Source organism: Mustelus asterias, chromosome 2, assembly GCF_964213995.1.
Source record: "Mustelus asterias chromosome 2, sMusAst1.hap1.1, whole genome shotgun sequence".
NCBI lineage: Eukaryota > Metazoa > Chordata > Chondrichthyes > Carcharhiniformes > Triakidae > Mustelus > Mustelus asterias.
The window spans coordinates 143261907-143288785 of record NC_135802.1 but is presented as its reverse complement, the minus strand read 5'-3'; the positions used below and the strand labels follow the sequence as shown (position 1 = coordinate 143288785).

Sequence of the window (26879 nt, the reverse complement as noted above, 5' to 3'; positions counted from 1 at the left end):
TCTGTTGCAAATTACACAAAATTAGCTCCCCGGAGTGAGAAAGCTACACAGATCTAAACAGACAGAGGGCAGCTGCAGCCGGGCTGCTGACGGAGATAAAGATTAATTAAGAAAGCAGCGGTATGCAAATATGCAAATTGGTATTTCTCCATTACCTCTCTGATCAAACTGTAATTGTTTAATTGCATGGGAAATGACACATTCTTCCGCCTTGGTGTTCAGAGCAGATGCCGGAGTTAAGGTTTTTTTTGATGACTAACGACATTCTCTCTCCTTAGCCCTCAGACAGAGCCCTGAGATCCCGAAGTCGCGACCACCCACTCTCCACAGAATCTCTGCTGAAAAAGGACAAAACAGTGGTGCCCACACACCTTGCTTCCTCACACCCAGCTTTCTATCTATCCAGTCACTCCATCCAAGAGTCACCATATTCAACGATCAAGTAAGTATTTATATATCCGAATTGGGCTTAAAAACAGCTGCTTTTTCTTGAATAGCCACCATATTATAAAGTTGACATTTCTCCCATGTACTTTGTTTTCATTCATTCATGGGACATGGGCGTCACTGGCTGGCCAGCATTTATTGCCCATTGAGAAGCTGGTGGTATGCCATAGTACAACTGTGTAGCTTGCTAGGCCATTTCATAGGGCAGTTGAGAGTCAACCACATTGCTGTGGCTCTGGAGCCACATGTAGGCCAGACCAGGTAAGGATGGCAGATTTCCTTCCGTGAAGGACATTAGTGAATGGGTTTTTTCAACAATGGTTTCATGATCATTAGTAGATTCTTAATTCCAGATATTTTTTGTTGAATTCAAATTCCACCATCTGCCGTGGCGGGATTCAAACCTAGGTCCCCAGAGTTTCTGGATTAATAGCCTAGCGATAATACCACTAGGCCTCCCCCGATGAAATTGTCAACTTATCTAACATAGTGCATCAATAAATTTAACACAATACATTAACCAGTTAGTTAGTACACAGAGGAATTACAGTAGTGAGATGTCACTATCAGTCTTAAAATGTCTACATATCATTAAGCATAAAATATTTAATCAATTATTTTACCACAATTAAGTTTCCCCCCATAGTATGTTTGGTTTTTATCTTGTATGATGCTGTTTGTTCTTTGGTTAATATATTGATAATTTACTCCATGCCATAATCGCTGATTTATTTATACGTGGAAGTTTAGCTCTCTGTGGAGTCTGACTGATGCATATGCCTAGTTGGGAATGGAACCTTGTAAACTTTAAACTCTTGTCATTCCCTACTTCCTCCACCCCGCCGTGTGCTTGTATTATTCTAACTGCATCATTTATTTCTTGATACTCTGCTGTAACTTGCAACCTCAGGTCCATATCACTGGACTAGTAATCCAGAGACTCAGGGTTCGAATCCCACCACAGCAGATGGTAAAATTTGAATTCAATAAAAATCTGGGGGGGCAGTGTTTTAGCAGCATAATAGGCCAGGAAGCTCAAGTGGAGGCCGTTTAGCAGGCTTCCCACTGGCGCCACGGCCTCCGCAAGTCTCCAGCGCTCGAATTCCAGTACCGTCAGCTCTGCGTCAAAAATCGGCGCGGAGCTGCATAGATTATGTTAATACTAATTTTCATATTATTTGTGTTTTAAGAGTGGACCCAGGACTGAAGTCCCGGGCCCTCTAGCCTCTCTGCCCCAGCTAGGAGTGTTTCAATCCAGCGGGATTTACAATAGCTCCCCACTTACGGGGAGCTGGCAACCCGACCCCACTGGAGTGAAGGGAGGTCATTGGGTAAGGGGGTAAGGTGGAATGCCCTCTGGACATTGCCAGCCGAGGCCCCTGGGCACTGCCCAAGGGGCAAAGTGGCATTGCCAGGGGGCACCTTGGCACTGCCCACCAGGCATCAGGCAATGCCAAGGGGGTGGGGCCTAATGGGGCAGAGCCTAATGAGGAGCCTCTGAGGACAATCGGTGGTGGTGGGAGGTCCCGCTGCCACTCTGCACTCGGCGGTGGCAGAGGGAGGGAGGCCAGTGGTCAGCGCTGGCAGTCTGTATTGTGGGGGGTCAGGGCTGCTGGGTTGCGGGGTGGGGTAGCTTGGGAGATCGAGGCTGCAGGGGGGAGGAGGACGGGAGATTGAAGTGAGCCAGGGTGGGGGGGACGGGGGGGTCGAGGCTGGCCTCGATATGTCAGGGGGTCCAGCAATCGGGCCTTGCGGGGTCGGAGGGTTAGCGATGCGGGGGTCGCAGGTATGACCAGCAATCAAGCTGGCTAGCAATCGGGAGGCTGGTAGTGCGGGGCTAGTGTGCATGTGCCAATCTCGGCACTGACAGATCAGCACATGCACAGTGGCCCGCTCAGTGCTATGCTGCCGGCCTCTCCAGTGGGAATAATCCCCACCCACAGGTTTTTCGCGTAAATCACGCTAGAGCAATCCACAGTGCACAGAGTGTGGGAGATTCATTTTGAAACTTCCGCTGAAAAAACGAATTGGATTTACTCTAGCTTTTATGCAAATTTGACAGAATTTTTTTTGGGAGAATCGCTTCCCCTGGAATTTAAAGTCTACTGATGACCATGAAACCACTGTCGATTGTCACAACAACCCATGACTCTTAAAAGCCACCCAATTCTCGGACAATTCAAGATGAGTAATAAATGCTGGTCCAGCCGGTGACACCCACATCCCATGAATTAATTCTTAAAAATTAAGGATACATCACTCACAGAAAGAGGTCGTTCATCTCAGCTATTGTTTATGCTGTTCTCAAGCCTCCCATCTTTTGTAATCTAGCCCCCTGTTCCCTTCTCCCTCATATGCTTATCAAGCTTCCTCTTCAAGTGGCTTCAATCACTCCTTGTGGTAGGAAGAGGGGTGGCACGGTGACACAGTAGTTAGTACTGCTGCCTCACAGCCCCAGGAACCCGGGTTCGATTCCCAGCTTGGGAATTGGAGTTTGCACGTTCTCCCCGTGGGTTTCCTCCGAGTGCTCTGGTTTCCTCCCACAGTCTGAAAGACCGTGCTGGTTAGGTGCATTGACCCGAACAGGTGCCGGAGTGTGACTACTAGGGGAATTTCACAGTAGCTTCATTGCAGTGTTTTTGTAAGCCTTACTTGTGACTGATAAATAAACTTTAAAGCTCCACATTCTCACCACTCCATGCCGCCTTTCCTTTATTTCTGTGTCAGAGGGCAGAAAGTGAGAGGAAAGGACTATCAGTGATTGGCGACTGACACAACCCAAACTGAGTCCAGTTCACATTCATCAGCCTGCATTAAACCTACTCATCCCAGCAAACAAAATCCAGATTGTGGGACACAATTCACAATAAATCATCCTGGTTTCTTGTTTTGATCTTTGACCTTGTGGTGTGTTGCTTAAGCAAGATACATGATGTGATTCAATGGTTTCCAGATAGGATTCTTCTGTGCATTAGTGCTGCGTGCCATCACTTTTACGCACTGCCACTAACAGGGTGGTTGCTGATTTGTGCCCATGTTCCCAAAGTTGTACCTGGGAATAAGCCAGTTTATCACACTGTATTTACCAGCTGTTTGTTGAACACATGTTGAGCAGCAGTTAACAGAGAATATGCAAATTTACTCACATTCATCTTCAAGTCTCTGCATGAGGTATTGAAACCTGCATTAAAGGGGGTTTTTAGGCAGGGAGAATAGGTGACTGACCTGCTGAATCAAGTGCAGGGGGTCAATCTTTACTTCAAATGTAAATTCAAAGCCCATAATAAAAATGGAAAATGCTGGATAAACTCAGCAGGTGTGGCAGCATCTGTGGAGAGAGGAACAGAGCTAATGGCTGGAATTCTCTGGCCGTTTACGCTCTGCCGTCGCTACCCAATAAAGACAGAAATACTTGGCGCTTGGCCAAATCGCTGTTCACTGCAGCGGGAGCGGTGAATCCTGCTGGAGTGAACGGCTGGAGAATCCAGCACAATGTTTCCAGTCCATGTGACTCTTCTTCAGAACTAAAGAGAGGAAGAAATGTGATGTATTCTATACTATATAAGAGGAGGTGGAGCAAAGCAGGAGGCCAGTGACAGGTGGAAGTGAGGAGAGATTGCAACAGAGGTGTATAGGGCACTAACCAAAGAACATGTTGACAGTGTGAAAGACTATGGACGAGAGTGTTTGGCTGTTCATGCCAACGGGATCTTCCAGTCCCGCCAACGGCGCATTCCTGCCACAGGTTTCCCGGCAGCGAGGGTTAGATTCAATGGGAAAGCCTGTTGGCAACGGCGGGACCAGGAGGTCCCTTCACCAGCCAATGGCGAGCCGCCCTCCGCTGCCACAAAACGCACAGTAGGTTATATGGAAATCCCGCACTATAGAGGCTGCTGATGGTGGCATGAAGGTAAGAGCAGAATTCAAAACCCCAGGATGGACAATGAGGATACAGTCGGTGGAAGAGATGAAGCTAGGGAGATAAAGACCCTTCTCACGTTGCACATTTGGGGTTCATGGTGGCACAGTGGTTAGCGCTGTTGCCTCACAGCACCAGAGACCTGGGTTTGATTCCCAGCTTGGGTCACTGTATGTGTGGAGTTTGCAGGTTCTCCCTGTGTCTGCATGGGTTTCCTCCGGGTGCTCCAGTTTCCTCCCACAGTCCAAAGATGTGTGGGTTAGGTGGATCGGCCATGTTAAATTGCCCCTTAGTGTCAGGGGGACTAGCTAGGGTAAATGCATGGGGTTATGGGGGTAGAGTCTTGGTGGGATTGTGGTCAGTGCAGACTCTTAGAATCCCTACAGCACAGAAAGAGGCCATTTGGCCCATTGAATCTGCACCGACCACAATCCCACCCAGGCCCTACCCCCATATCCCTATATATTTACCCATTAATCCCTCTAACCTATGCACCCCAGGACACGAAGGGCAATTTTAGCTTGGCCAATCAACCTAACCCGCACATCTTTGGACTGGATGGGCCAAATAGCCTCCTTCTGCACTGTAGGGTTCTATGATTCTATGACTGTGAGGAGTCTGTACGTTCTCCCCATGTCTGCATGGGTTTCCTCCAGGTGCTCCAGTTCCCTCCCACAGTCCAAAAATGTGCAGGTTAGGTTGATTGGCCATGCTAAATTGTCCCTTAGTCCCAAGATGTGGAGGTTAGGGGGATAGGGTGGGCTGTGTGGATCTGAATCAGATACTCTGTCAGAGAGTCGCTGCAGACTCGATGGGCTGAATGGCCTCCTTCTGCACTGTAGGGATTCTATGATTTCTGTTTTCTTTCATTCCTTGCCTTATACTAAAGGTTCACTGTTTTATCACTGAATTTTTATGCTATATCCCTTTATGGCACTATAACCAACTGAGTTGCAATTTTTCCTTTTGAGTTCATGTTGTCAGACAGCTGGTTATGGAATTCCATGGGGACAGATTCAATGCTACCACTGGCAAAGCTTGAAGTGGTACAGAAAGATTTCCAACATGAACAAACTGATTTATAAAGAAAATCCCAGGAGTTGCACTATCTAGGCAGGAGTGGACTTTGCAAGACCACAGTGCTGTCAGTTTAGGAATTGCCCAAATATATCCCCTAACACGGCAGTTTTTGAAATCTGCTCATCACATAGGGCAAAATGTATGACAAGTGTGGTCCTCCTCTGAAGAAATGACTCTGTCCATAGCTTAGTTGGACTGCTTTGAGACCTCTTTGCCAATAACTAATATACTTCACTTATGTTTTGTTTTTGTTGTGAGATTATGCAGTGTTTTTTTAAAGGAATGATGGTCAGGCCATTGGTAAGTATCTCCATGGCCTCTGCTGCAAGATGCAGGGTCATCAGTTGACAGAGTAGGGACTTTGAGATCCAAGGTCCAATTCCCTTCATACATAGGTACCTTCCCACTCCACCCAGCAACCCAGTTAGGATCTGATATATTCTACAATATATCAGGTCAGACTTGGTGACCATTTTCGTGACCAAATTGGTCTTAAAAAAAGATACATTATTAAATTATGTAGAAAGGATTTTAAACATGGATGATCAGCCATATTATTCACTGATGGGTGTGTATTGCCACTGATTAGTTGGTATGCATCACAACTCCACCACCACCCGGCTTGAATAAACCTTTGAAATTAGTTTTCATGATCAATACTAGTGCAGATTTTAACTTGTCAAAAGCACACATTGGGAAACAGGGTGCGCACCCCATGATTTTCCAGTCACTAATTGTGGGGCCACATGTCTAAACTTTGCAACATGTAGTGCCAGTCAAAACGCTCTGTGCCCGCAACACTGCACCAAAGAATCTTTTTAACTGTTGCTTATTCTCAATCACGGCAACATGAATTTAGCACTCTGAACTTTACAAATAGCTTTTCTGAGACTGAATTTCAAACTCATTGCTCTCATAATTCAAAATGTTGACTATATTCTCTTGGTTCTTTTATTCATCAGCTAAATTATCCATTGTTATTTTTGCGTCACTAAATCATTATCCGACTTTGCGCTGCTGATGGAAAACCTCACCCACCAGCAGCAAATATCTGTTAAGACCCAGGCCGGAAACTTCAAGGTGTTTTATGAAAATAACCAAGACCCTAGGTTTTTACATTTGATTTTGGCATTAGGGTGAGCATAAGGTGTTTCACTCCAAGTATGATTCAATTGACCCACTAGGGAGCTTTTATCAAGCAAATTTTACTTAAGAACAAAGTTAAAGTATAATAAAAAATAAATTAGCATTAATTTTACCCATTAAAAGATTTAAACATAACGCAGTATAAACCTTAACAGCTAGCTATCTGTGTTGTTCCAAGTCAGACAACATCCCACAAACATACACTTCAGACTTGGACAGAAACAAGTAAGCTCACATGATGTTAGGTTTTCAGCTTTTTCATGCCTGCTATGAATTGGTCCTTTGAATGTTGGATTAAAGTCCTGGAACTGTCAGCAAGACTCTGGAAAGAGAGAGAGAGAGAGTGAGGGGCTGTCTTCTTCCACCAGCTTCTACCAACAACTGAGAAAATGAAACTAACACTTGGATTTTTCTGTGGAAAAAAAACTGCCCCCAGGCATATGACCTGACCTGTCAATCATCCCCAAATCAAGCTCCACTCAGCAATCCCCAAAGGACCATAAAACCCCAGAATACTGCATAGTCCAGATCAAAGTCAACATGACATCAATTATATGGCCTCAGCAGCAATAAAGGACACCAATCACAGACAACACGGTACCAACAACTTCAAAGGCCTACTAGAAACATCCTGCAGAGTAACTTGATTAAAATACATTTCTTAAAGGCACAGTACTGTCACATACTGGAAATGCAGACATGCACTGCTCCTGATTTTCGAACATTTAATCCAAACGGTCAGGAAATGATGGCCGGAATTTCTAATGCACGCTCCCAACTGGTGAGGTTTCGTGCCAGGAGCTGGGTTATGCAATGTGGCTTCCTGTATGCCACCTTGCAGAGCCAAAAGACACACACCCACAAAATCCAAGACTTAGTTGCAGTGGTTGCAAATAAGGCTATGAAGCTGATCTTGCAGCTACGAGTCTCAGGATGATGCATACACGCGGGCAAGCATGTTTGCCAGATTGATGAGCCATTTCTAAATGATTGAGACATGAACACAACTGAAAATACTCCTCAGGTAAATGCAAAATACTGTGGATGCTGGAATCTGAAACAAAAACAGAAAAATGCTGGAAAATCTCAGCAAGTCTGACAGCACCTGTGGAGAGAGAATAGAGCCAATGTTTCAAGTTTAGATGACCCTTTGTCAGAGCTGAGGAATGGTCATCTAGAGTCAAAACATTGGCTCTATTCTCTCTCCACAGATTCTGTCAGACCTGCTGAGATTTTCCAGCATTTTTCTGTTTTTGTTGCATGTGTGTGAAACTGCTCCTCTTCTGTCTTGGAAGGGAGAGTAAGAGAAGCTGCTTTGAGTGGAAATTATCCATTTTTAAGACGTGTCTTTAATTCTTTTGACTCATCCAATAAAATTGCCATGTAGTCAGTTCCCTAACAAAATGGAACTTTCGATTTGATGGGAAGATTTTGTGAATGGTTCCCTTTAAATCACATTTGTCCATCCTGTTCCACCTACTTTTCCTCTGCAAACATATTTCCGATGAGGAAGTCTGAATTTATGTGCGTACTAACTGCACAAGTAAAATGGGTACAAAATCCGTCCAAGTCTGAAATCTAACAGCACAGGAGGATATTTAGCCTACTGTGCCTGTAAAAACAAAAGCTACCTTATACCGTTATCCTGCTCATTCCTCAGAACTCTGTAACTCTTTCCTTTTCAAGTATATATCATACTTGTGTTTGAAAGCTACTATTGAATCTGCTACTACCGCCTTTCCAGAAGTGCTTTATAGGTTGTAACACCCCTGCACGAAATGAATTCTGATCTGCCCCTGGTTCTGCTGCTAGTTATTTTAAACTCCACATGTTGCTCCACATCTACACTCCATAGTTGTGCATGCTTCATCATTGGACTGATATCAACAGATTTATTTTATTTATTATTGTCACAAGTAGGCTTACATTAACACTGCAATGAGGTTCCTGTGAAAATCCCCTAGTTGCCACACTCCAATGCCTGTTCGGGTACACTGAGGGAGAATTTAGCATGGCCAATGCACCCTAACCCGCATGTCTTACGGACTGTGGGAGGAAACCAGAGCACCTGGAGGAAACCAATGCAGACATGGGGAGAACATGCAGACTCCCACACAGACAGTGACCCAAGCTGGGGATCGAACCTGGGTCTCTGGTGCTGTGAGGCAGCAGTGCTAACCACTGTGCCCACCTTGTGCCTTGCGCCTCTCAGGGGGGCGGAATCAGAAGACCTGGGAGCAGGCAGGAGAATTGAAACCAAAGATTAGGCAGGATCAGATTGAATGATGGAGCAGTCTTGATGAATGCATGGTAGAATCATAGAAACCCTACAGTACAGAAAGAGGCCATTCGGCCCATCAAGTCTGCACCGACCACAATCCCACCCAGGCCCTACCCCCATATCCCTACATATTTACCCACTAATCCCTCTAACCTATGCATCTCAGGACACTAAGGGGCAATTTTAGCATGGCCAATCAACCTAACCCGCACACCTTTGGACTGTGGGAGGGAACCGGAGCACCCAGAGGAAACCCACGCAGACACGAGGAGAATGTGCAAACTCCACACAGACAGTGACCCAAGCCGGGAATCAAACCCAGGTCCCTGGAGCTGTGAAGCAGCAGTGCTAACCACTGTGCTACTGTGCCGCCCCATGGTCTACTCCTGTTTCTCTTTCTTACCTTTGAATGGTTTCAACATTTTGTTAACCCAGGATCAGGGATCAGCCACAATCTTGTTCTTCAGTTTCTTGCATGTGGGTTTGAGCCTGATGCACAATAATGCACTAATTGAAATGTGTTTGGGTAATTGCTATCTAGTTTCTAGTGGATCTGCAGAACAAAAAAAATTGTTCTAATTAGCACCATTAGCAAGACTAAAACGAAGGGCTGACGCCTCAGTATAAAAGATCCACCATTTAGCGATGACAAGCTTCTTCACTTAGTGAGGAGTGAACCTTTGTAATTCTCTACCCCACAGGGCTGTGGGTGCTTAGCCATTTAATTAATCTGCCGGCAACATGGAAACGCTATTCTCATAATGGCAAAAAAACCCATAAAAGTGTACGTTTTTTTAAAAATTGAAGCTGTTTTAATCTTTTGGATTAGGTTAAAGTGCAGAGTACTGGAACTTTATTCTGCATCTGAGCAGGATATGCTTGGCACTGAATGTGAGTGCAATCTATGTTCCTTTCCAAAAAATGTGCAGGAGTAGGCCATTCGTCCCATCAAGCCTGTTTGACAATTCAATAAGGTTATCGTTGAACTTCTATTCCACTTCCCACTCCATCAGCATAGCCCTAGATTCCTTTAATGCACAGAAATCTATCAGGCACAATCTTGAATATATTCACTGACTGAGCAGCCCTTTGGACTCTCCAGCCCCTGAGCATCAAACCTTCTAAGCCTTCGACGAATGTCATGTGTTCCAATGAGTTCACCTCTCATCCTTCTGAACTCCAGAGAATATAAGCCCATTCCACTTGGTTACTCAAATAAACTGACATTGGGTAAACTGGGATTGTTCTCCCTGGAAAGACGAAGACTGAGGGGTGACCTGACAGAAGTTTATAAAATTATGAGAGATATAGATAGGCTGGAATACTGTGTGCAGTATTGGTCCCCTTATTTGCGGAAGGATATATTGGCCTTGGAGGGAGTGCAGAGAAGGTTCACCAGGTTGATACCAGAGATGAGGGGTGTTGATTATGAGGAGAGACAGAGCAGATTAGGTTTGTATTCGTTGGAATTTAGAAGGCTGAGGGGGGATCTTATAGAGACCTATAAGATATGAAGGGGCTGATAGGGTAGAGATGGAGAGATTCTTTCCACTTAGAAAGGAAACTAGAACCAGAGGGCACAGCCTCAAAATAAAGGGGGGTCAGTTTAGGACAGAGTTGAGGAGGAACTTCTTCTCTCAGAGGGTGGTGAATCTCTGGAATTCTCTGCCCACTGGAGGCTACCTCGTTGAATATGTTTAAATCACGGATAGATGGATTCTTGATCGGTAAGGGAATTAGAGGTTATAGGGATCAGGCGGGTAAGTGGAACTGATCCACTTCAGATCAGCCATGATCTTATTGAATGGCGGAGCAGGCTCGAGGGGCTAGATGGCCTACTCCTGCTCCTATTTCTTATGTTCTTATGAACAGTTGGAAGCTTTTTCATCGGGCAGAAATGACAATTACAAGGAGACACAAGTTCAAGATAAGGGGGAAAAGGTTCAGTGGAGATGTGCGGGGGATGTTTTTTACATGGAGGGTGGTGGGGGCCTGGAATGCACTGCCAAGTAAGGTGGTTGAGACAGTTACGTTAGCCACATTTAAGACTTATCTTGATAGACATATGAACAAACAAGGAATAGAGGGATATAAGCGGTTGGTCTAGATAGATAAACGTGATCAGCGTGGGCTTGGAGGGCTGAAGGGCCTATTCCTGTGCTGTACTGTTCTTTGTTTTTTGTTCTACTCCTCATAGGATGCCTGGTACCACATCCCTATTAACAGGTCTAGCATCAAACAATGCTTATTTAAGAATACAGTTAACACATAGAAAATAAACTAGCAATAGCTTTTACCAATTACAAACAAGAAAAAAACAACCAGGATATTGTACAAACCTTAACAACTAAATACACTGTTCCAGTGCAGCAAATCTCCTTACGAACATATATCTGCCCCAAGTTTAGCACAGAAAATAAGGATGCTCACGTGGTTTTGCAGCTCAGCAATATCTGCTGTGAATTAGTCCTTTGGATAGAATTGAAACTCTGGCTTCCCAGTCTTATAACTTCCAGCAGACCTCAAGGTAGAGATAAAGCCACTGCTGACTCTAGCTTTTAGCCAGCAATCTCCTTACAGCAATATTTCCATTCCAGGAAGGCAAGAAAACTAATTCCAACATAGTGGAATTTCCAATATCAGGGATAGAGGCACAGAAATACTGCCTTTCGGTCTGAAGTCCAACCACCTTCCAACTAAAATTGAAAGTGAATCCTTGGATTCCTCTGTCAAGGAATCACCTGACTTTGACTTGTCAATAAATCTTCCCCCAACACTTCAAAAGGTCGTAAACTCCCAGAAAGTGCATTCGGCTCAGAGTAAAAATAAACAGAATCCCATTTAAACCATTTAAGTAGCCATAAAAGGACATCTAAGCAGGCAGCCTGGTACCAATAACAAAAACAAAAGGTTTGCTTACAAACTGCAGAGAACATGATTTTAAAAATACATTTCTGAAAGGCACATTAGCGTCACTGTGCCACAAAACTTCCTTACTTTTAAACTCCAACCCCCTTGAAATAAACACCAACATGCTATTTGCCTTCCTAATTGATTGCTGAATCTGTATGTTATCTCTCTGTGATTCCATGTACAAAGACCTCCAGTCACTCTGAGTAGCAACATCTCCCAGTCTCTCACCTTTTAAAAAATATTCTGTTTGTCCAGCCTTCCTGTGAAGGTGGATCACTTCATACTTGTCCACATTCTCCTCAATCTGCCAAGTTCATTTTCAATCACTGAAGCCTTTTGCAGCCCTTTTGAGTTCTCCTCACAGCTTCCTTTCCCACCTCATGTTGTATCACCAGCACGCTTGAATATATTATAATTGGTTCTTTCATCTCATAGAGTCATAGAGGTTTACAGCATGGAAACAGGCCCTTCGGCCCAACTTGTCCATGCCGTTCCTTTTTTTTAACCACTAAGCTAGTCCCAATTGCCCGCGTTTGGCCCATATCCCTCCAAACCCATCTTATCCGTGTAATTGTCTAAACATTTTTTAAAAGACAAAATTGTACCCGCCTCTACTACTGTCTCTGGCAGCTCGTTCCAGATACTCACCACTCTCTGTGTGGAAAGAATTGCCCTTCTGGACCCTTTTGTATCTCTCCCCTCTCACCTTAAACCTATGCCCCCTAGTTTTAGACTCCCCTACCTTTGGGAAAAGCTATTGACTGTCTAGCTGATCTACGCCCCTCATTAAGTCACTGAGTCATCTAAGTCACTGACATGGATTGTAAATCACTGAGTCCCAAACACTGATCATTACACCACTCCACTAGTTAGATCCCACCACCACAGAAATAACTAGTTTATCATATGCTCTGTTTTCTATCCCTTAACTAATCCTCGATCCATGCTTATATATTACACCCAATTCCGTGAGCCATAATCACTTGTGTAACAACCTCTTGTATGATATCTTATGGAATATTTTCAAAAAATCCAAATATACGTCACCTGCTGGTTCCTCCCTCATCTGCCTTGCTCGTTACACCCTCCCAAATTCTCGTCGATTTATCAAGCACAATTTCTCTTTCATAAAATCCTGTTGACTTTATCTGATCAAATTGTAACGTTGCAAGTGTCCTGGTACCACATCCCTATTAACAGGTCTAGCATTTTCTCTGTAACCGGTGTTGTGCTAATGGGCCTGCACATCTCTGTTTTCTCTCCCTCATTGTGGTAAATACCTTCCAATCCATAGGGACCAATCTAGAAGCCAGGAAATTCTGGAACATAAAAACCAGTGCGTTTGTCAACTTTGCAGTTTCCTTTAGTAAAACCCTAGACCGCAGACCTCCAGTTCCGGGTTTTTTTAGCTTTTAATTCCATTAATTTCTCCAGCACTTTTTCTTTACCAATATTGATACTTTAAACTCCTCACTCTCATTAGACCATTAATTTTGTGTACCATTTAAGTGCGTCTTCTACTGTAAAGGCAGACACAAAGGCTGGAATTTTCCATCCATTCACGCCGATGGGATTCTCCGGTCCTGCTGCAGTGTATGGAGATTTGGCTGAGCCCCAAATTCTCCGTCTTCGTTGGCAGCAGCGGCGGGGCATGAACGGCTGGAAAATTCCGGACAAAATATTTGTTTAATGTAATTTTCTTATTTTCCGTTAAAATTTCTCTAGTCTCAGCCTCTAAGGGACTTTACTTTACTTTTGCTAATCTTTTCCTTACTAAAAGTTTTTACCAATGTTTTTTTTTGATGTTGTTTGCTAGTTGGCAGATATTCTTTTTTTCCCTTATTGGTCACCCCTTGTTAACTTTTAAAACTCTCCCAATCCTTAGGCTTATTAATTATTTTTGCACCATTGTCGGCCTCTTCTTCTAATCCTTAACATGTTAATCAAGGCTGTACCACTTTTCCCGGACAGTTTTTACTCTTCAAGGGCATCGATATTAATTGAGAATTTTGAAGTATTTCTTTGAATATTTGCCATTGCTGACCCACTATCATATCTTCTTATCTTATATCCCAACCTACTTCACCCAGCTTGTTCCTCATAGCTCCATAATTGTTAAATTTAACATCCTTGTTTCACATCACTCTCATACTTGCTATTCAAATCTGTCATATTATGATCACTCTTCCCCAGACAATCAGGCAATATAAAATCAATAATTAATCCTGCCCCATTGCAGTGAATGTCACCCACATAGGGTAGCTAAGTGCTCTATCGATAAAGAAATCTTGCAATGGGGTATGTGTGTAACCGACAGTGAAGGAACATAGATCTTTCAAGAAAGAAACATTCGGGACTGCACGGTGGCCTAGTGATTAGCACTGCTGCCTCACAGCAGACCTGGGTTCAATTCTGGTCTTGGGTTACTGTCTGTATGGCGTTCGCACATTCTCCCCGTGTCTGCATGGGTTTTCTCCGGGTGCTCCAGTTTCCTCCCACGGTCCAAAGGTGTGCACGTTAGGTGGATTGGCCATGTTAAATTGCCCATGAGTGTCCAAAAATGTGTAGATTAGCAGGGTACATACATGGGGTTAACGCAGATAGAGTGGGGGTGAGGGCCTGGGTAAGATACTCTTACCCAGAGAGTCGGTGCAGTGTCACTGGGCCGAATGGCCTGCTTCTGTACTGTAGGGATCCTATGATTCTATTACACTGTGGGAAATGTCAAGCTGAATAATATTATCTCCTTAGTTTTATTACAATTCACTTTGGGACGACAATGCTGGCTAGGTCAACATTGATTGGCCATTCCTAATTGCCCTTGAGAAGATGGTGGTGAGCTGTCATCTTAAGCCTCTGCAGCCCATGTGGCGTATGTACACCCACGGTGCTGTTAGAGAGGCAGTTCCAGGGTCTTGACCCAGCGACAGTGAAGGAATGGCGATATAATTCCGAGTCAGACTGGTGAGTGGCTTGGAGGTGGTGTTGTTCCCATGTGTCTGCTATCCTTGTCCTTCTAGATGGACTGCATCTTTGGTTTAGTAACTGTACTCCGCTTCAGTCGAATATTTCTGCTGACAGTTTATAAATTTGCAGTTTACAGAGACCGGTTCCACACTTGGTGTCTTCCAGCAGCAGATCCGATGATTTCCTTGCAGGCTTCCGTCCATACCACGGACGAGATGAAATTCGGACATTGTCTTCTCTGCCTCCGCTAGGATTGGATTCCCCAACAGCTGCAACACCTGCAGCTTACTATCACCCTACCTTCCTAAGCCATCTTCCATATCAGCATCCAACATACAGGTGAGTATCGGGATAAAATATTGGTTTGGTGTACAAAACAAACTGAGTAAAAAGTACCAATCAACCTCCAGTAATTCCATTCAACAAATAAGATGGCCTTTTCCTGTGTGTGGTTGTTAGAATGTAACCGGTGACAACTTTGTGTTGGATGTAATGTGACCAGTGGTAACAAGCTGTAAGGGTCAGCTGACCCAGTAAAGCCATGGAACCAATTACAAAATGATGTGATGGTCAGCTGACTCACCATAAATAAGAACCTGTTGGGAATTGCGGGGAGCTTGGATTGGCCCAGGGCAAGGCCCCAAGTTTGGAGTAATTAAGTTTCTTTACTAAACCCTTTCTTTGATTTTATAAGTTGGAGTCAGTTTTGTTACATTTCTATTGTCTGTATTTGAAGAGTTCCTTCCGAAGAAACAGTGGTCAGAACTTAACGTTATCATTATCATGAAATCCAGGAAGTGTGACAATAACTAAGAATTGGGTTTGATTTGTAAATATCCTTTGGGGCGGAATTTTCACAGAGTGTCACGATCAGGCTGAAAACCAGCGAGCATCCCCCCAGGTGCCCAGTTTTCAGACCAGATTTTCTGGCATTCTGACAAAAAATATCTGGGGTTGTGATTTATGCATCACTCTGGTGGGGTGAAGCCTGATGGATGCAGCAAAGCTGGCTCCACAGAGATCGGGGTGCCATCTTTAAAGGGTGCCCCAATCAGAATTGAAGTTGACCTCCACATCCCACCACAGATGTATCGTTGGGCTCTACACCTCCCTCGCATTCCACCTGCAAGTTTGCCCCCCTCATTGCCCACAGCAGCAGCAGCACCCATGCCTGCAAGTTCCCCTCTCACTGCCCACTCTCCTGCCGTGCACTGCAAGTCCTTCCCTCAATGGCTTTAGCGCTCCCCCCCCCCCCACTCCTCACAACACATAATGGGAACCACTCCCCCTCTCCAAAAGGCCTCCCCAGAGGGCCTGCCTCTGATATTTCCCCTTGGCACTGCCCCTTCGCACAGGTTGGCAATGCCATGTGTGGCAGTACAAACCTGGCAGTGCCAAACTGCGCCCTCTGGCACTGCCCTTTTGTCCCTTTACCCCCAGGGGCCATACTTACCTTTGTGCCCCGGGGGCGGAGCGTGGAGATCCGAGATCCCCTGGACTGAGTCACATCTTCAGATGGCTGTTGTAAACCTCGTGGTGTCACATTGGCGAGGTTTGAATATTCAGTGAGGGGAGGTCATATGGCCGGGGATGGAGGGTGCGTCTCGGTAATGAGACTGAAACATAGGTAAAATCATTGAAATGGGATTCCCGCCCTTTGTGTATTTTCTGCCCGCGTCACTGATCTCGCTGACAGCTAACACGGACTTTCTTGCTAGGTCTGGTACCCATAATGATCAGCTCAAAATACCGAAATGAGAAATAGCTGTTCCGAATGAATGTTTGCAGTTATTGGGAACAATTTGAATAACGTGTGTGTGTTTAATTTACAGAATCGATGACCCTTATATCCTTTCGCTCCAAGCACCATTCCTGCACATTCCACAGCCCGGCACCATTCCACCTCTCCAACCCACCAGTATGCCGCTCTCCCTCGCTGGCATGAGACAGCCACTGAGTTTAGCTCACCCTTCACTCTCAGGCCTACATCCAGATCAGTTATCAGTGCTTACTGCGGGAAGGTCAGTATTGAGCAAAGCATGTGCACCGTTTATGATAACGATTACTGTGTTTGTTTTTTCAAAAACAATTTATATGTTTCTTTTAAAGCAATAGGGGAAATGATGGGAATTGCACCAATGAAAATATCAGTCAAAGTCGGACCACTAACCTGGGGTCACATTGTACGTAAGCAATCCCAGAATTCCATGAGATATCCTATCTCAGCATAAATGCCGATTCACACCTGACCTGGACATCCACCTTTGACCCCCTCACCAATGTTCCCAAGTCAAGGGAAGATCCCACAATTTACACGTCACAAGTGGACTACAAGGACATCTGTGTCCATAGAATCCCGACAGTGCAGAAAGAGGCCATTCAGCCCATTAAGTCTACACCACGTGCAAACTCCACACAGACAGTGACCCGAGGCCAGAATCAAACCCGGGTCCCTGGCGCTGTGATACAGCAGTGCCAACCACTGTGCCACTGCTGGACCACTCCTGGTGTCTTCAGTCGTACCTATATCAAACTTACACTTTCAACTCAGTGTAAATAATGGGTTTTAGTGATAGGATCCTGAGTCACAGGAAAGGTTTGGAGTTCAAGAATTTCAATATTCAGAATCTCCGCCCACACCACTTACATTAATGGCCCTGGGAGGGGTCGACAGTGGTTCCATCCCAGAAATATTGGTGCAGGCTGGGACCTAATGTATCCATAGAATCCTACAGTGCAGAAAGAGGCCATTTGGCCCATCGGGTCTGCACTGACCACAATCTCACCCAGGCCCTATCCCCATAACCCCATGCATTTACCCTAGCTAGTCCCCCTGCTACTAAGGGGCAATTTAGCAAGGCCAATCCACCTAACCGGCATATCTTTGGACTGTGGGAGGAAACCGGAGCACCCGGAGGAAACCCACGCAGACATGGGGAGAATGTACAGACTCGAAAAGCTTGTGGCTTTTGCTACCAAATAAACCTGTTGGACTTTAACCTGGTGTTGTTAAACTTCTTACTGTGTTTACCCCAGTCCAACGCCGGCATCTCCACATCAAAACTCCACTCAGACAGTGACCCAAACCGGGATTGAACCCGGGTCCCTGGCGCGTTGAGGCAGCAGTGCTAACCACTGTGCCACCGTGCCACCCACAGATCCTGATCTGGTAATGAATGAACTCCCACTGAAGTTGTGGCAGGAGCTCACTGGAATGGCCACAGATTTAGGAGGTCAGCATATTCTGAACTGACTACGTTTCCAGCAGCTAGACCAAGTTCAAGATGATAATGGTTGTCGTAGTGATGTATATAAATATAATATACATAAATTACCAGCATTTATCTGATTTACTATGATCGGTAGCAAGTTGAAGGGAGTGTCTGTTTCTTCCTAAGTATGAGGAAAGCACGAGGAAAGATTTAGCTTAAATATAAATTGGGATGATTTCTCTTTACAAAGTTTTGTTTTGAATTGTTTGCCTCAATGTGTGGCATGTTTGTACAAAAGGAAATTTAGGATGTGGAATTTCTGCCCACAAACCCCAATGTCATTCAGCTGTAGATCCCAGCTAATGAATATGCTACTTCTCATAATGTAAGTCGTGAAAGCTTGGAACAAGAAAGATCCTTTTGTCCCACTGAGGTCATCCCCCTCCACAATCCCAAGTATCATGGACTTCACACCAACCCTACACTTGTGATCTCCATATGTACTCTCCAACTTCCATTCAATTAAATGGATCTACTCATATCTCTGTAATTCTAAGATTTATTTTTCAATGGGTATTGGCTCAGTTCCTTATGCATCAAATGATCCAGAATGAAATACTCCCTCTGGTAGGATGTTCTACAAAACTCGGGGGAAAAATTGTCAAATGTTGATCAAAGCTTGTGACTATTCCGAGTTCTCTGCCCAGTGGGCGGCACGGTGGCACAGTGGTTAACACTGCTGCCTAACAGCTCCAGGGACCTGGGTTCAATTCCCAGCTTGGGTCACTGTCTGTTTGGAGTCTACATGGTCTCCCCATGTCTGATTGGGTTCTCTCCAGGTGCTCCGGTTTCCTCCCACGGTCCAAAGATTTGTAGGTTAGGTTGATTGGTCATTCTAAATTGCCCATAGTGTCCCGGAATGTATAGGTTAGAGGGATTAGTGGGGTAAATGCAAGGGGTTATGGGGATAGGGCCTGGGTGGGATTGTTTTGGGTGCAGGCTCGATGGGTCGAATGGCCTCCATCTGCACTGTCGGGTTTCTATGATTTCTCTGTGTCCAAGCTAAGTAGTTGTTCTAAAGATTAATATCACATTTCCCTCCAGGATTTTCTCCAGTGAAAATAAACTCAGTCATCAGAGCCTTTCCACTCAACTCAAGCTGCTTGGGCCTGGACCATTCTTCACACTCTGCTCTGGGCTCTATCCAGTGTGTTGATATTGCTTTGAGATAGGGCAACTAAAGCTGCACATCATGCTCCAGACTTGACTTGTCAGTGGGCGGCACAGTGGTTAGCACTGCTGCCTCACAGTGCTAGGGACCCGGGTTCGATTCCAACCTTGGGTGGCTTTGTGTGGAGTTTGCATGTTCTCCCCGTGTCTGCATGGGTTTCCTCCGAGTGTTGCAGTTTCTTCCCAAACTCCAAAGATGAGCAGGTTAGGTGGATTGGCCACGCTAAATTAGTGTCCCATGATGTATAGGTTAGGTGGATTAGCAGGGTAACTGTGGGGTTGTGGGGATAGGGCCTGGGTAAGATGCTCTGTCGGAGAGTTGGTGCAGACTTGATGGGCCAAATGGTCTCCTTCTGCATTGTGGGGATACTATTCCATGATATTTACATTATTGTAACCTGAAATCCAACATCCTCTTGTTGTATCTGAACAACCTGTTTTCCATCTTAACAATTGTGTCACATTATCTAAGGCATTATTAATGATCCTAACCCCAGTCCCTTCCTTTTCTATCCCAGCTAACAAAAAGGAAGATCCTCATGTAATCCAACAGACAAAAACGTGGGGTGCGATTTTACTGGCCACCCACACCCTGCTGCCGCTGTAGCGAGAATGGAGAATTTGGCTCTCAGCCAAATCTCCATTCACTGCCGCGGGACCAGAAAATCCCATCAACATGAATGGCTGGAAAATCCCATCCATGATGTGCCAACCACCGTCGATAATGTTGGTGACCAATGGGAACAATATGGACATTTTACTTTTATTTCCCTTGATTTTACCATTCTAATTTAACCTGTCACTTCTGGAAATATTAGCAGTATTGCCAAGTTAGGGGATTTACTTACTTGAGTACCTGTGGGGCGGAACTTGGCATTTATTCCAGACTATCACAAAGGGAGCTTTTCAAGTTGCACAAAAGATTGCTATTTTTATACAAATGATTTTATATTTGTCCATGTTAAAATTCATCTGTGTATCTCAGCCCATCTACAGGAAAATAATCAATCTTCTTTCCTCTCATTACCTGTCAACATGGCAGATATAATTTTAACTTCCCTATTAAGATTCATAGATATTGTAAACAGCAAGATGCTGGAAAACATCCTTAAGGAGCACAACTGCCTACTTTTCCTCAGGCAAATACTCTCCCATTTATTGTTATCCTCTAACTTTGAATGCAAAGCTAATTTTCAATCCTTCGGTGTGGACTAGAGTCTACTCCACAAGTCTTAACCTTATTAAAAGCCTTGAAGCTTGAGGAACTTTGCCAATTGCCTTCTGAAACTCCCTAACAATTGAAAATGGGAAGGATAGAAGTACAAAGGGTGTGGTTTCTACTCTGTTGTCACTAACATCCAGTTTCATAGAATAGAATCATGAAATCCCTGCAGTGCAGAAGGAGGCCATTCAGCCAATCGAGTCTGCACTGACTCTCCAATGGAGCACCTTACTCAGACCCATCCCCTGCCGCACCCCCACACATTTATCCCGCTGATCCCCCGAACCAACACAGCTTTGGATTACCATGGCCAATCCACCTAACATGCAGATCTTTGGACTATGGGAGGAAACCAGAGCACCCAAAGGAAATCCACGCAGACATGGGGAGAGTGTGCAAGAATGTGCAAACTCTGCACAGTCACCCAAGGCTGGAATCAAATCCGGGTCCCTGGCGCTGTGAGGCAGCAGTGCGAAACACTGTGCCACCATGCTGCCCAGACTCAGTGATATTTATTCTAGGAACATGTCATCCGCCATCATTCTGAATTCACAAATGGGACATGTTAGAAAGTTTAAAAGGGGGGATTAAAAGAAACACAAGATGGTTCAACAAAGGGGTTTCTTTGTGTTGTCGCAGGTTGCAAATGGATGACGAGGTGAGACAGCGAGAACACGACAAGGAAAGGGATTGGGAACGGGGGACTCCTCAGGAAAGAGAGCCAGAGACGATAACGGAACAGGACAGAAAGAGAGAAAAACAGCAAGAGATGGAATGGGAGAAAGAGGTTAAACGAAGGAAAGAAATGAAGCAGGAGAAAGAGCTTGAGCTTGAATATGGGATGGAGAAGAATACGGGAAAGAGGCGTTTGGAAGGATGGAAGGATTTCTTCTCCGCAATGGAACAGTTCCAGCCCGTTCACAGGAATGATGAACACGTGAACCCGTGGCGTATTATTCCAACCACTCAACCAGGTATTGTCTTCAAATTTTCGGACATGATTTAGTTCATCAGATAAATCTGGCCCATTAAATTGCTACCATCTTCAGGAGAAAAATATTGTTTAATGAAACTATTTTTCTGAATTAAATACAAACAGCAGGTGGAATTTTTGCATTCCTTCCCACCGCGGGATTTTGTGGTTCCACCAAAGTCGAGGGACTTTTGACCATTTCACCGCATTTTATGGCCCTTCCCCCACCGCGTTGAAAACAGTTGTATGCGCCTCTACTACCCGACCTGTTGCCCGAACAAAAGCCAGGTTTACCTACGCATGATACGAAGCCAGTAGACCTTTTGTAATGGCTTCAATCAGGCCCTTGAGGTTGGCCTATTGGAGTATGAACTCCCTGATTAAGGATCCAATTGATGAGCCAGTCAGGGAGTCTTTGCCTTGTACTTAAATGGGAGTGTCAGTTCCTCTGACACCCCGGAGGTAGACTGCTGACTGCTAGCACTCTGTGTTCTGCTGTTAGAGTTTGTAAATAAAGGGATTTTGGTGAAGGGACTTCTGCGTCTACAGACTTATTACACCTTTAAACATAGAAGGATATATCTTCCAGCTGCCAGAATAAGCCCCAGTAAATGGGGTCAGTTCCACTCACAATCTTCGCAAGCCATAAGTGACATCACGGAAAATTCTGCAAGCTTAAATAAACCATGAAAAGCTACGGCATGATAATGAAACTTCTCAATTTTCTCACAAGGAAGGCTTCATACACTCTATTTGTCAACACAAAATAACCATGGAGGGCAGACACATTGGGCTAGATCTTTGACTTGCCACCCAGGCGTTGATTGATTGCCACTTATAGAAACAATGTAGTTTTCATTTGCCTTGAGAGCCATTGGGCAGCACGGTGGCACAGTGGTTAACACTGCTGCCTCACAGACCCAGGGACCCAGGTTCAATTCCGGCCTTGGGTTACCGTCTGTGTGGAGTTTGCACATTCTCCCTGTCTCTGCGCATGTTTCCTCTGGCTGCTCCAGTTTCCCCTCATACTCCAATGGTGTGCAGGTTAGGTTGATTGGCCTTGCAAAATTACCACTTTGTGTCAGGGGGACTCGTAGGGTAAATGGGTGGGGTTGCGGGGATAGGGCCTGGGTGGGATTGTTGTCAGTGCAGGCTCGATGGGCCGAATGGTCTCCTTCTGCACTGTAGGGATTCTATGATTCATGCATTAATGTAACAGGTAAAAGTGTGTCAGCCAAACAAATTAAACGTTCATCCTCTAATATCAGAGTCAGTCATATGTAGGTTTTTTTCACTCCCTCCACTACTGGCGCACAGTGGCAGTTTTGTGCATCATCTACACAATGCTCTGCAACAACTTTTCAAACCTCTCTCGATAGCACCTTGCAAACCCCAAGATCTCTACCAGCTAGAAGAACATAGACTGTAGTCTCACCACCACGTGCAGTTCCCCTCAAAGATTCGCACCATCATAACTTAGAACTATATCACCGTTCCTTCACTGTTGTTGGGTCAAAATCCTAGGTGGCACGGTGGCACAGTGATTGGCAATGCTACCTTGCAGCGCCAGGGACCCGGGTTCAATTACAAGCTTGGGTACTATATCTGTGTGGAGTTTGCACGTTCACCCTGTGATTGGGTGGGTTTCCTCTGGGTGCTCTGGTTTCCCCCCACATTCCAAAAATGTGCAGCTTAGCGTCAGGGGAATTAGAAGGGTAAATGTATAGAGATGCAGGGAGAGGGCCTGCCTGGGATTGTTGCCGGCGCAGACTCAATGGGCTGAATTCCCTCCTTCTGTAGTGTAAGGATTCTATGATGAACTCCCTTCCTCACAGCTCTGTGCGTAATACCTACGCTACATGGACTGCAGCGGTTCAAGAAGGTGGCTCACCACCACCACCACCTCAAGGGCATTTATGGATTGGTAATAAATACTGACCTTTCTAGTAATGCCCACATCCCACGAAATAATAGAAAAATTGCATTTAATAATCATTAAAAATCATCTTTGGCCCAAAATGTTATAACATTCTTGAGATTTGTTTGTGCATATTTCTGACAAGCAGGAAAGGGTCTTTCTGATTGGTATTTCTTTTGCAGAGAAAGCCAAAGTGCCCTCTCTGGGGAGTGGAAAGGCTCGCACGTTGCCCCTGGAGCCCATTGCCCTCCCTGCTTCCTCCTCTTTACTTGGGGTCCCCTCAAACCTTTCCTCATATTCCTCATCCATGGAGGGGAAATGTGCACTGCGTCACAGCCATCAGCAACAGGCAAGGGAGGAACATGCGGCACATAGAGTTGGTTTCCATCAGCACCACCTTCAGCAGCTCCACAAGGAACAAGGGCATCCATTTTCAGAGCAGGAACGAGACAGAAGCCGGTGAGTAATATGTCAACGGGTGCCGCTGTTCCGCAAGCAAAGAGCCCAGACTCTTCCTAAGTAATTAGTATCTGCATTCAGTCCAGGAAAATTTGCCATTTGTTTTGTAGATTAATCCAAAGCTAATGTTGTCTGGCACTGCTCGTTTCTCGTTGCGTCACATAAATACAAGTGATTCCTTCTCCTATTCCCGCTGTTAGACCCTGGCTTCCAGTCCTTTATCTCATCCCCAGCATAAGTCTTATTGTTCCTGTAAGCCTGAGGAAAGACAGAAGAGGAGAGACGAGGTCTTCTACAATACCGTAACTGGACTGTGATCTTCCAGCCCCGCCCACTGCTGGGATTTTCCAGTCCCGCCGAAAGTCGAGAACTTTTGCTTTGCCCGCTGCATCCCCTGCGGTGAGTCCTGCCAGGTCCACGGTTCCAGACAGTGGGGCAAGTTTTAGTCAGAACTTTTTCCAAGGGGGATGGGCCGAATGGCCTCCTTCTGCACTGTAGGAATTCTATGATTCTATGAGGTGGGTGCTGCTGATAAGAAGCTTGGACGGTCGCATGAGATAGAAATATGGGTGTGCTCTACCGCATTATTGTATTTAGTTGGAGGATTTTGAGACTTTCGCATTGAAAATTTGTCAACTTGCTGAATGAGGAAAGCACCATTTGCTTCTTCGCCTTTCCTCTCATCACCTTATTGAAAACTAAAGAGAGGAGGTAATGTCTGTAAACACTTATTTGCTGTACAAGTAATGTTAAAGTTTCAATCCTCTGACTGTGCGGTAATTGAAACTTATGGTCAGTTGCTAGCCAGGATGGTGTAACACATTGAGACTATTCCATACTCCTCCATCCCCTTAGTACCCAAAATTCTATCAATCTCTAACTTAATTATATTAAATGACTGAGCCCTCTTTCTAAATTCTAACGGTTCACTCAGGGATGTGGGTGGATGGTGGCGCAGTGGTTAGCACTGCTGTCTCACAGCACCAGGGACCGGGGTTCAGTCCTGGCCTTGGATGACTGCCTGTGTGGAGTTTGCACATTTTCCCCGTGTCTGCGTGGGATTCCTCCGGGTGCTTTGGTTTCCCCCACAGTTCAAAGATGTGCGGGTTAGATGTACTGGCCGTGCTGAATCGCTCCTTAGTGTCTAAAGATGTGTAGGTGAGGCGGAGAAGCCATGGTATATGCATCGGGTTGTGGGGATAGAGCGGAGGGGTGGGCCTGGTTAAAATGAGTCAGTGCAGACTCAAGGGGCTGAATGGCCTCCTTCTTCACTGTAGGGCTGCTAATTCTCATCTCTGTCCTAAATGGCTGATTCCTTACTCTGAAACTTAACCTCAGACCCAAGACTCTGCAATCAGGGGGAACAATCTTCCCATGTCCACTCAGTCAGGCCACTTAAAATCTTTTATATGTTTCAGTGAGATCACAACTCATCCTTCTAAAACATAGGAGAAGATAGGAGCAGGAGGCGGCCATTTGGCCCTTCGAGCCTGCTCCGCCATTCGTTACGATCATGGCTGATCATCCAACTCAATAGCCTAATCCTGCTTTCTCCCCATAACCTTTGATCCCATTGCCCCAGTGTTACAGAAACATAGAAGAAAAATATTACTTATAGAAATTAAAGTCTCCAATTCTCCTCAAAAGAGTAGCAATAGCAAAGTCGTCAGGTTTCAGTAACCCTTTTGCAATCTGACCCACTCTTGCACATGTTCCCACTGACCCCATCATTGTGACTGCTCTCGATTCTGCTGTAAATGCTAGCCCCCATTCCTTTCCCCAACAGCCACTCGCTTCCACCCACCAGCTTCAGACCCAGTCCCTTTCTCTCCCTCCGGCCCCATCCCATCCCATGTTCCCTAGTTTCTCACATCCCCGGCTCCCATTCTCTCTCCTTCCCCTCCCCCAAATGCCTTTTGTCTTCTGTCCTAGAATCATGAATTTGCCAAACCCTTGAATTATAACCTGCAGCAAATAAACTCTGAAAGTTTCAACAATTTAATTAAACTTAATTATCTGGAAAATTAAATCTCATGTTTGTAACTCGGTTCACACTATGGAATTAATTTTCCCTCGGGAAGCACAAATTGCTTCATAAAATGTTGCAAAACATAGAAAAAATAGTTCCCTGTGCATCATAGAATCCCTACTATGCAGACAGCAATCCCACCCAGGCCCGATCCCCGTAACCTCACATATTTACCCTGCAAGTCTCCCTGACACTAAGGGGCAATTTATCATGGCCAATCAACCTAACCTGCACACCTTTAGACTGTGGGAGGAAACCGGAGCATGCGGGGGAAACCCATACAGACACGGGGAGAATGTGCAAACGCTTCACAAACAACAGTAAAGGGGCTCATTTTTAAACCTTGTTGATATTTTGGCGACACCAACATTAATTGACTTGCATTTTAACCATTGGTTTGTCTCAATGAGAAAAATGGCCACTGATAGTTTCTCAAAAGCAATCAGACAATGTGATTGACAATTCATGATTAAATGGCGGAGCAGACTCGATGGGCCGAATGGCCTAATTCTGCTCCAGTGTCTTAGGGTCTTATGTGGGTGGAGTTTTCCAGTCCCCCCGCATGATGAGGTTAATGCTGGATGGGGGTGACAATGTGGCAGGGGCTGAAAAATGGGTTCTCTGCCGATGTGAATTGATTACAGTAAGAAGTTTAACAACACCAGGTTAAAGTCCAACAGGTTTATTTGGTAGCAAAAGCCACACAAGCTTTCGGAGCTGCAAGCCCCTTCTTCAGGTGAGTGGGAATTCCCACTCACCTGAAGAAGGGGCTTGCAGCTCCGAAAGCTTGTGTGGCTTTTGCTACCAAATAAACCTGTTGGACTTTAACCTGGTGTTGTTAAACTTCTTACTGTGTTTACCCCAGTCCAACGCCGGCATCTCCACATGATGTGAATTGATGACAGGATTGTCTGCTCCTACCCATCTTGGTGGGTCGCCAGTCCCGCCAGAAGCCAGCGAGAAGCTATTGTCCATCCCATTAATGGAATGGAGATGAAGACCGGACTCGAATTGTCTCTCCCGTCCAGTTTTCCGTGCCGCCAGTGGGATATCACATTGAAGTAGAACACATCTGGATCAATG

The 26879-nt window shown here is 45.2% G+C and overlaps 1 protein-coding gene across 1 annotated transcript in view; it reads left to right on the top strand.

Annotated features, from left to right (window-relative positions):
• Positions 1-26879, top strand: part of LOC144511904 (genetic suppressor element 1-like) — a 289811-nt gene that overhangs the window by 227419 nt on the left and 35513 nt on the right. Inside the window, exons 4-8 of the mRNA XM_078242351.1 lie at positions 279-442; positions 14883-15092; positions 16586-16774; positions 21057-21391; positions 23491-23767. Of these exons, the coding sequence (XP_078098477.1) occupies positions 279-442; positions 14883-15092; positions 16586-16774; positions 21057-21391; positions 23491-23767 (1175 nt within the window). The remainder of the gene's footprint in view (positions 1-278; positions 443-14882; positions 15093-16585; positions 16775-21056; positions 21392-23490; positions 23768-26879) is intronic.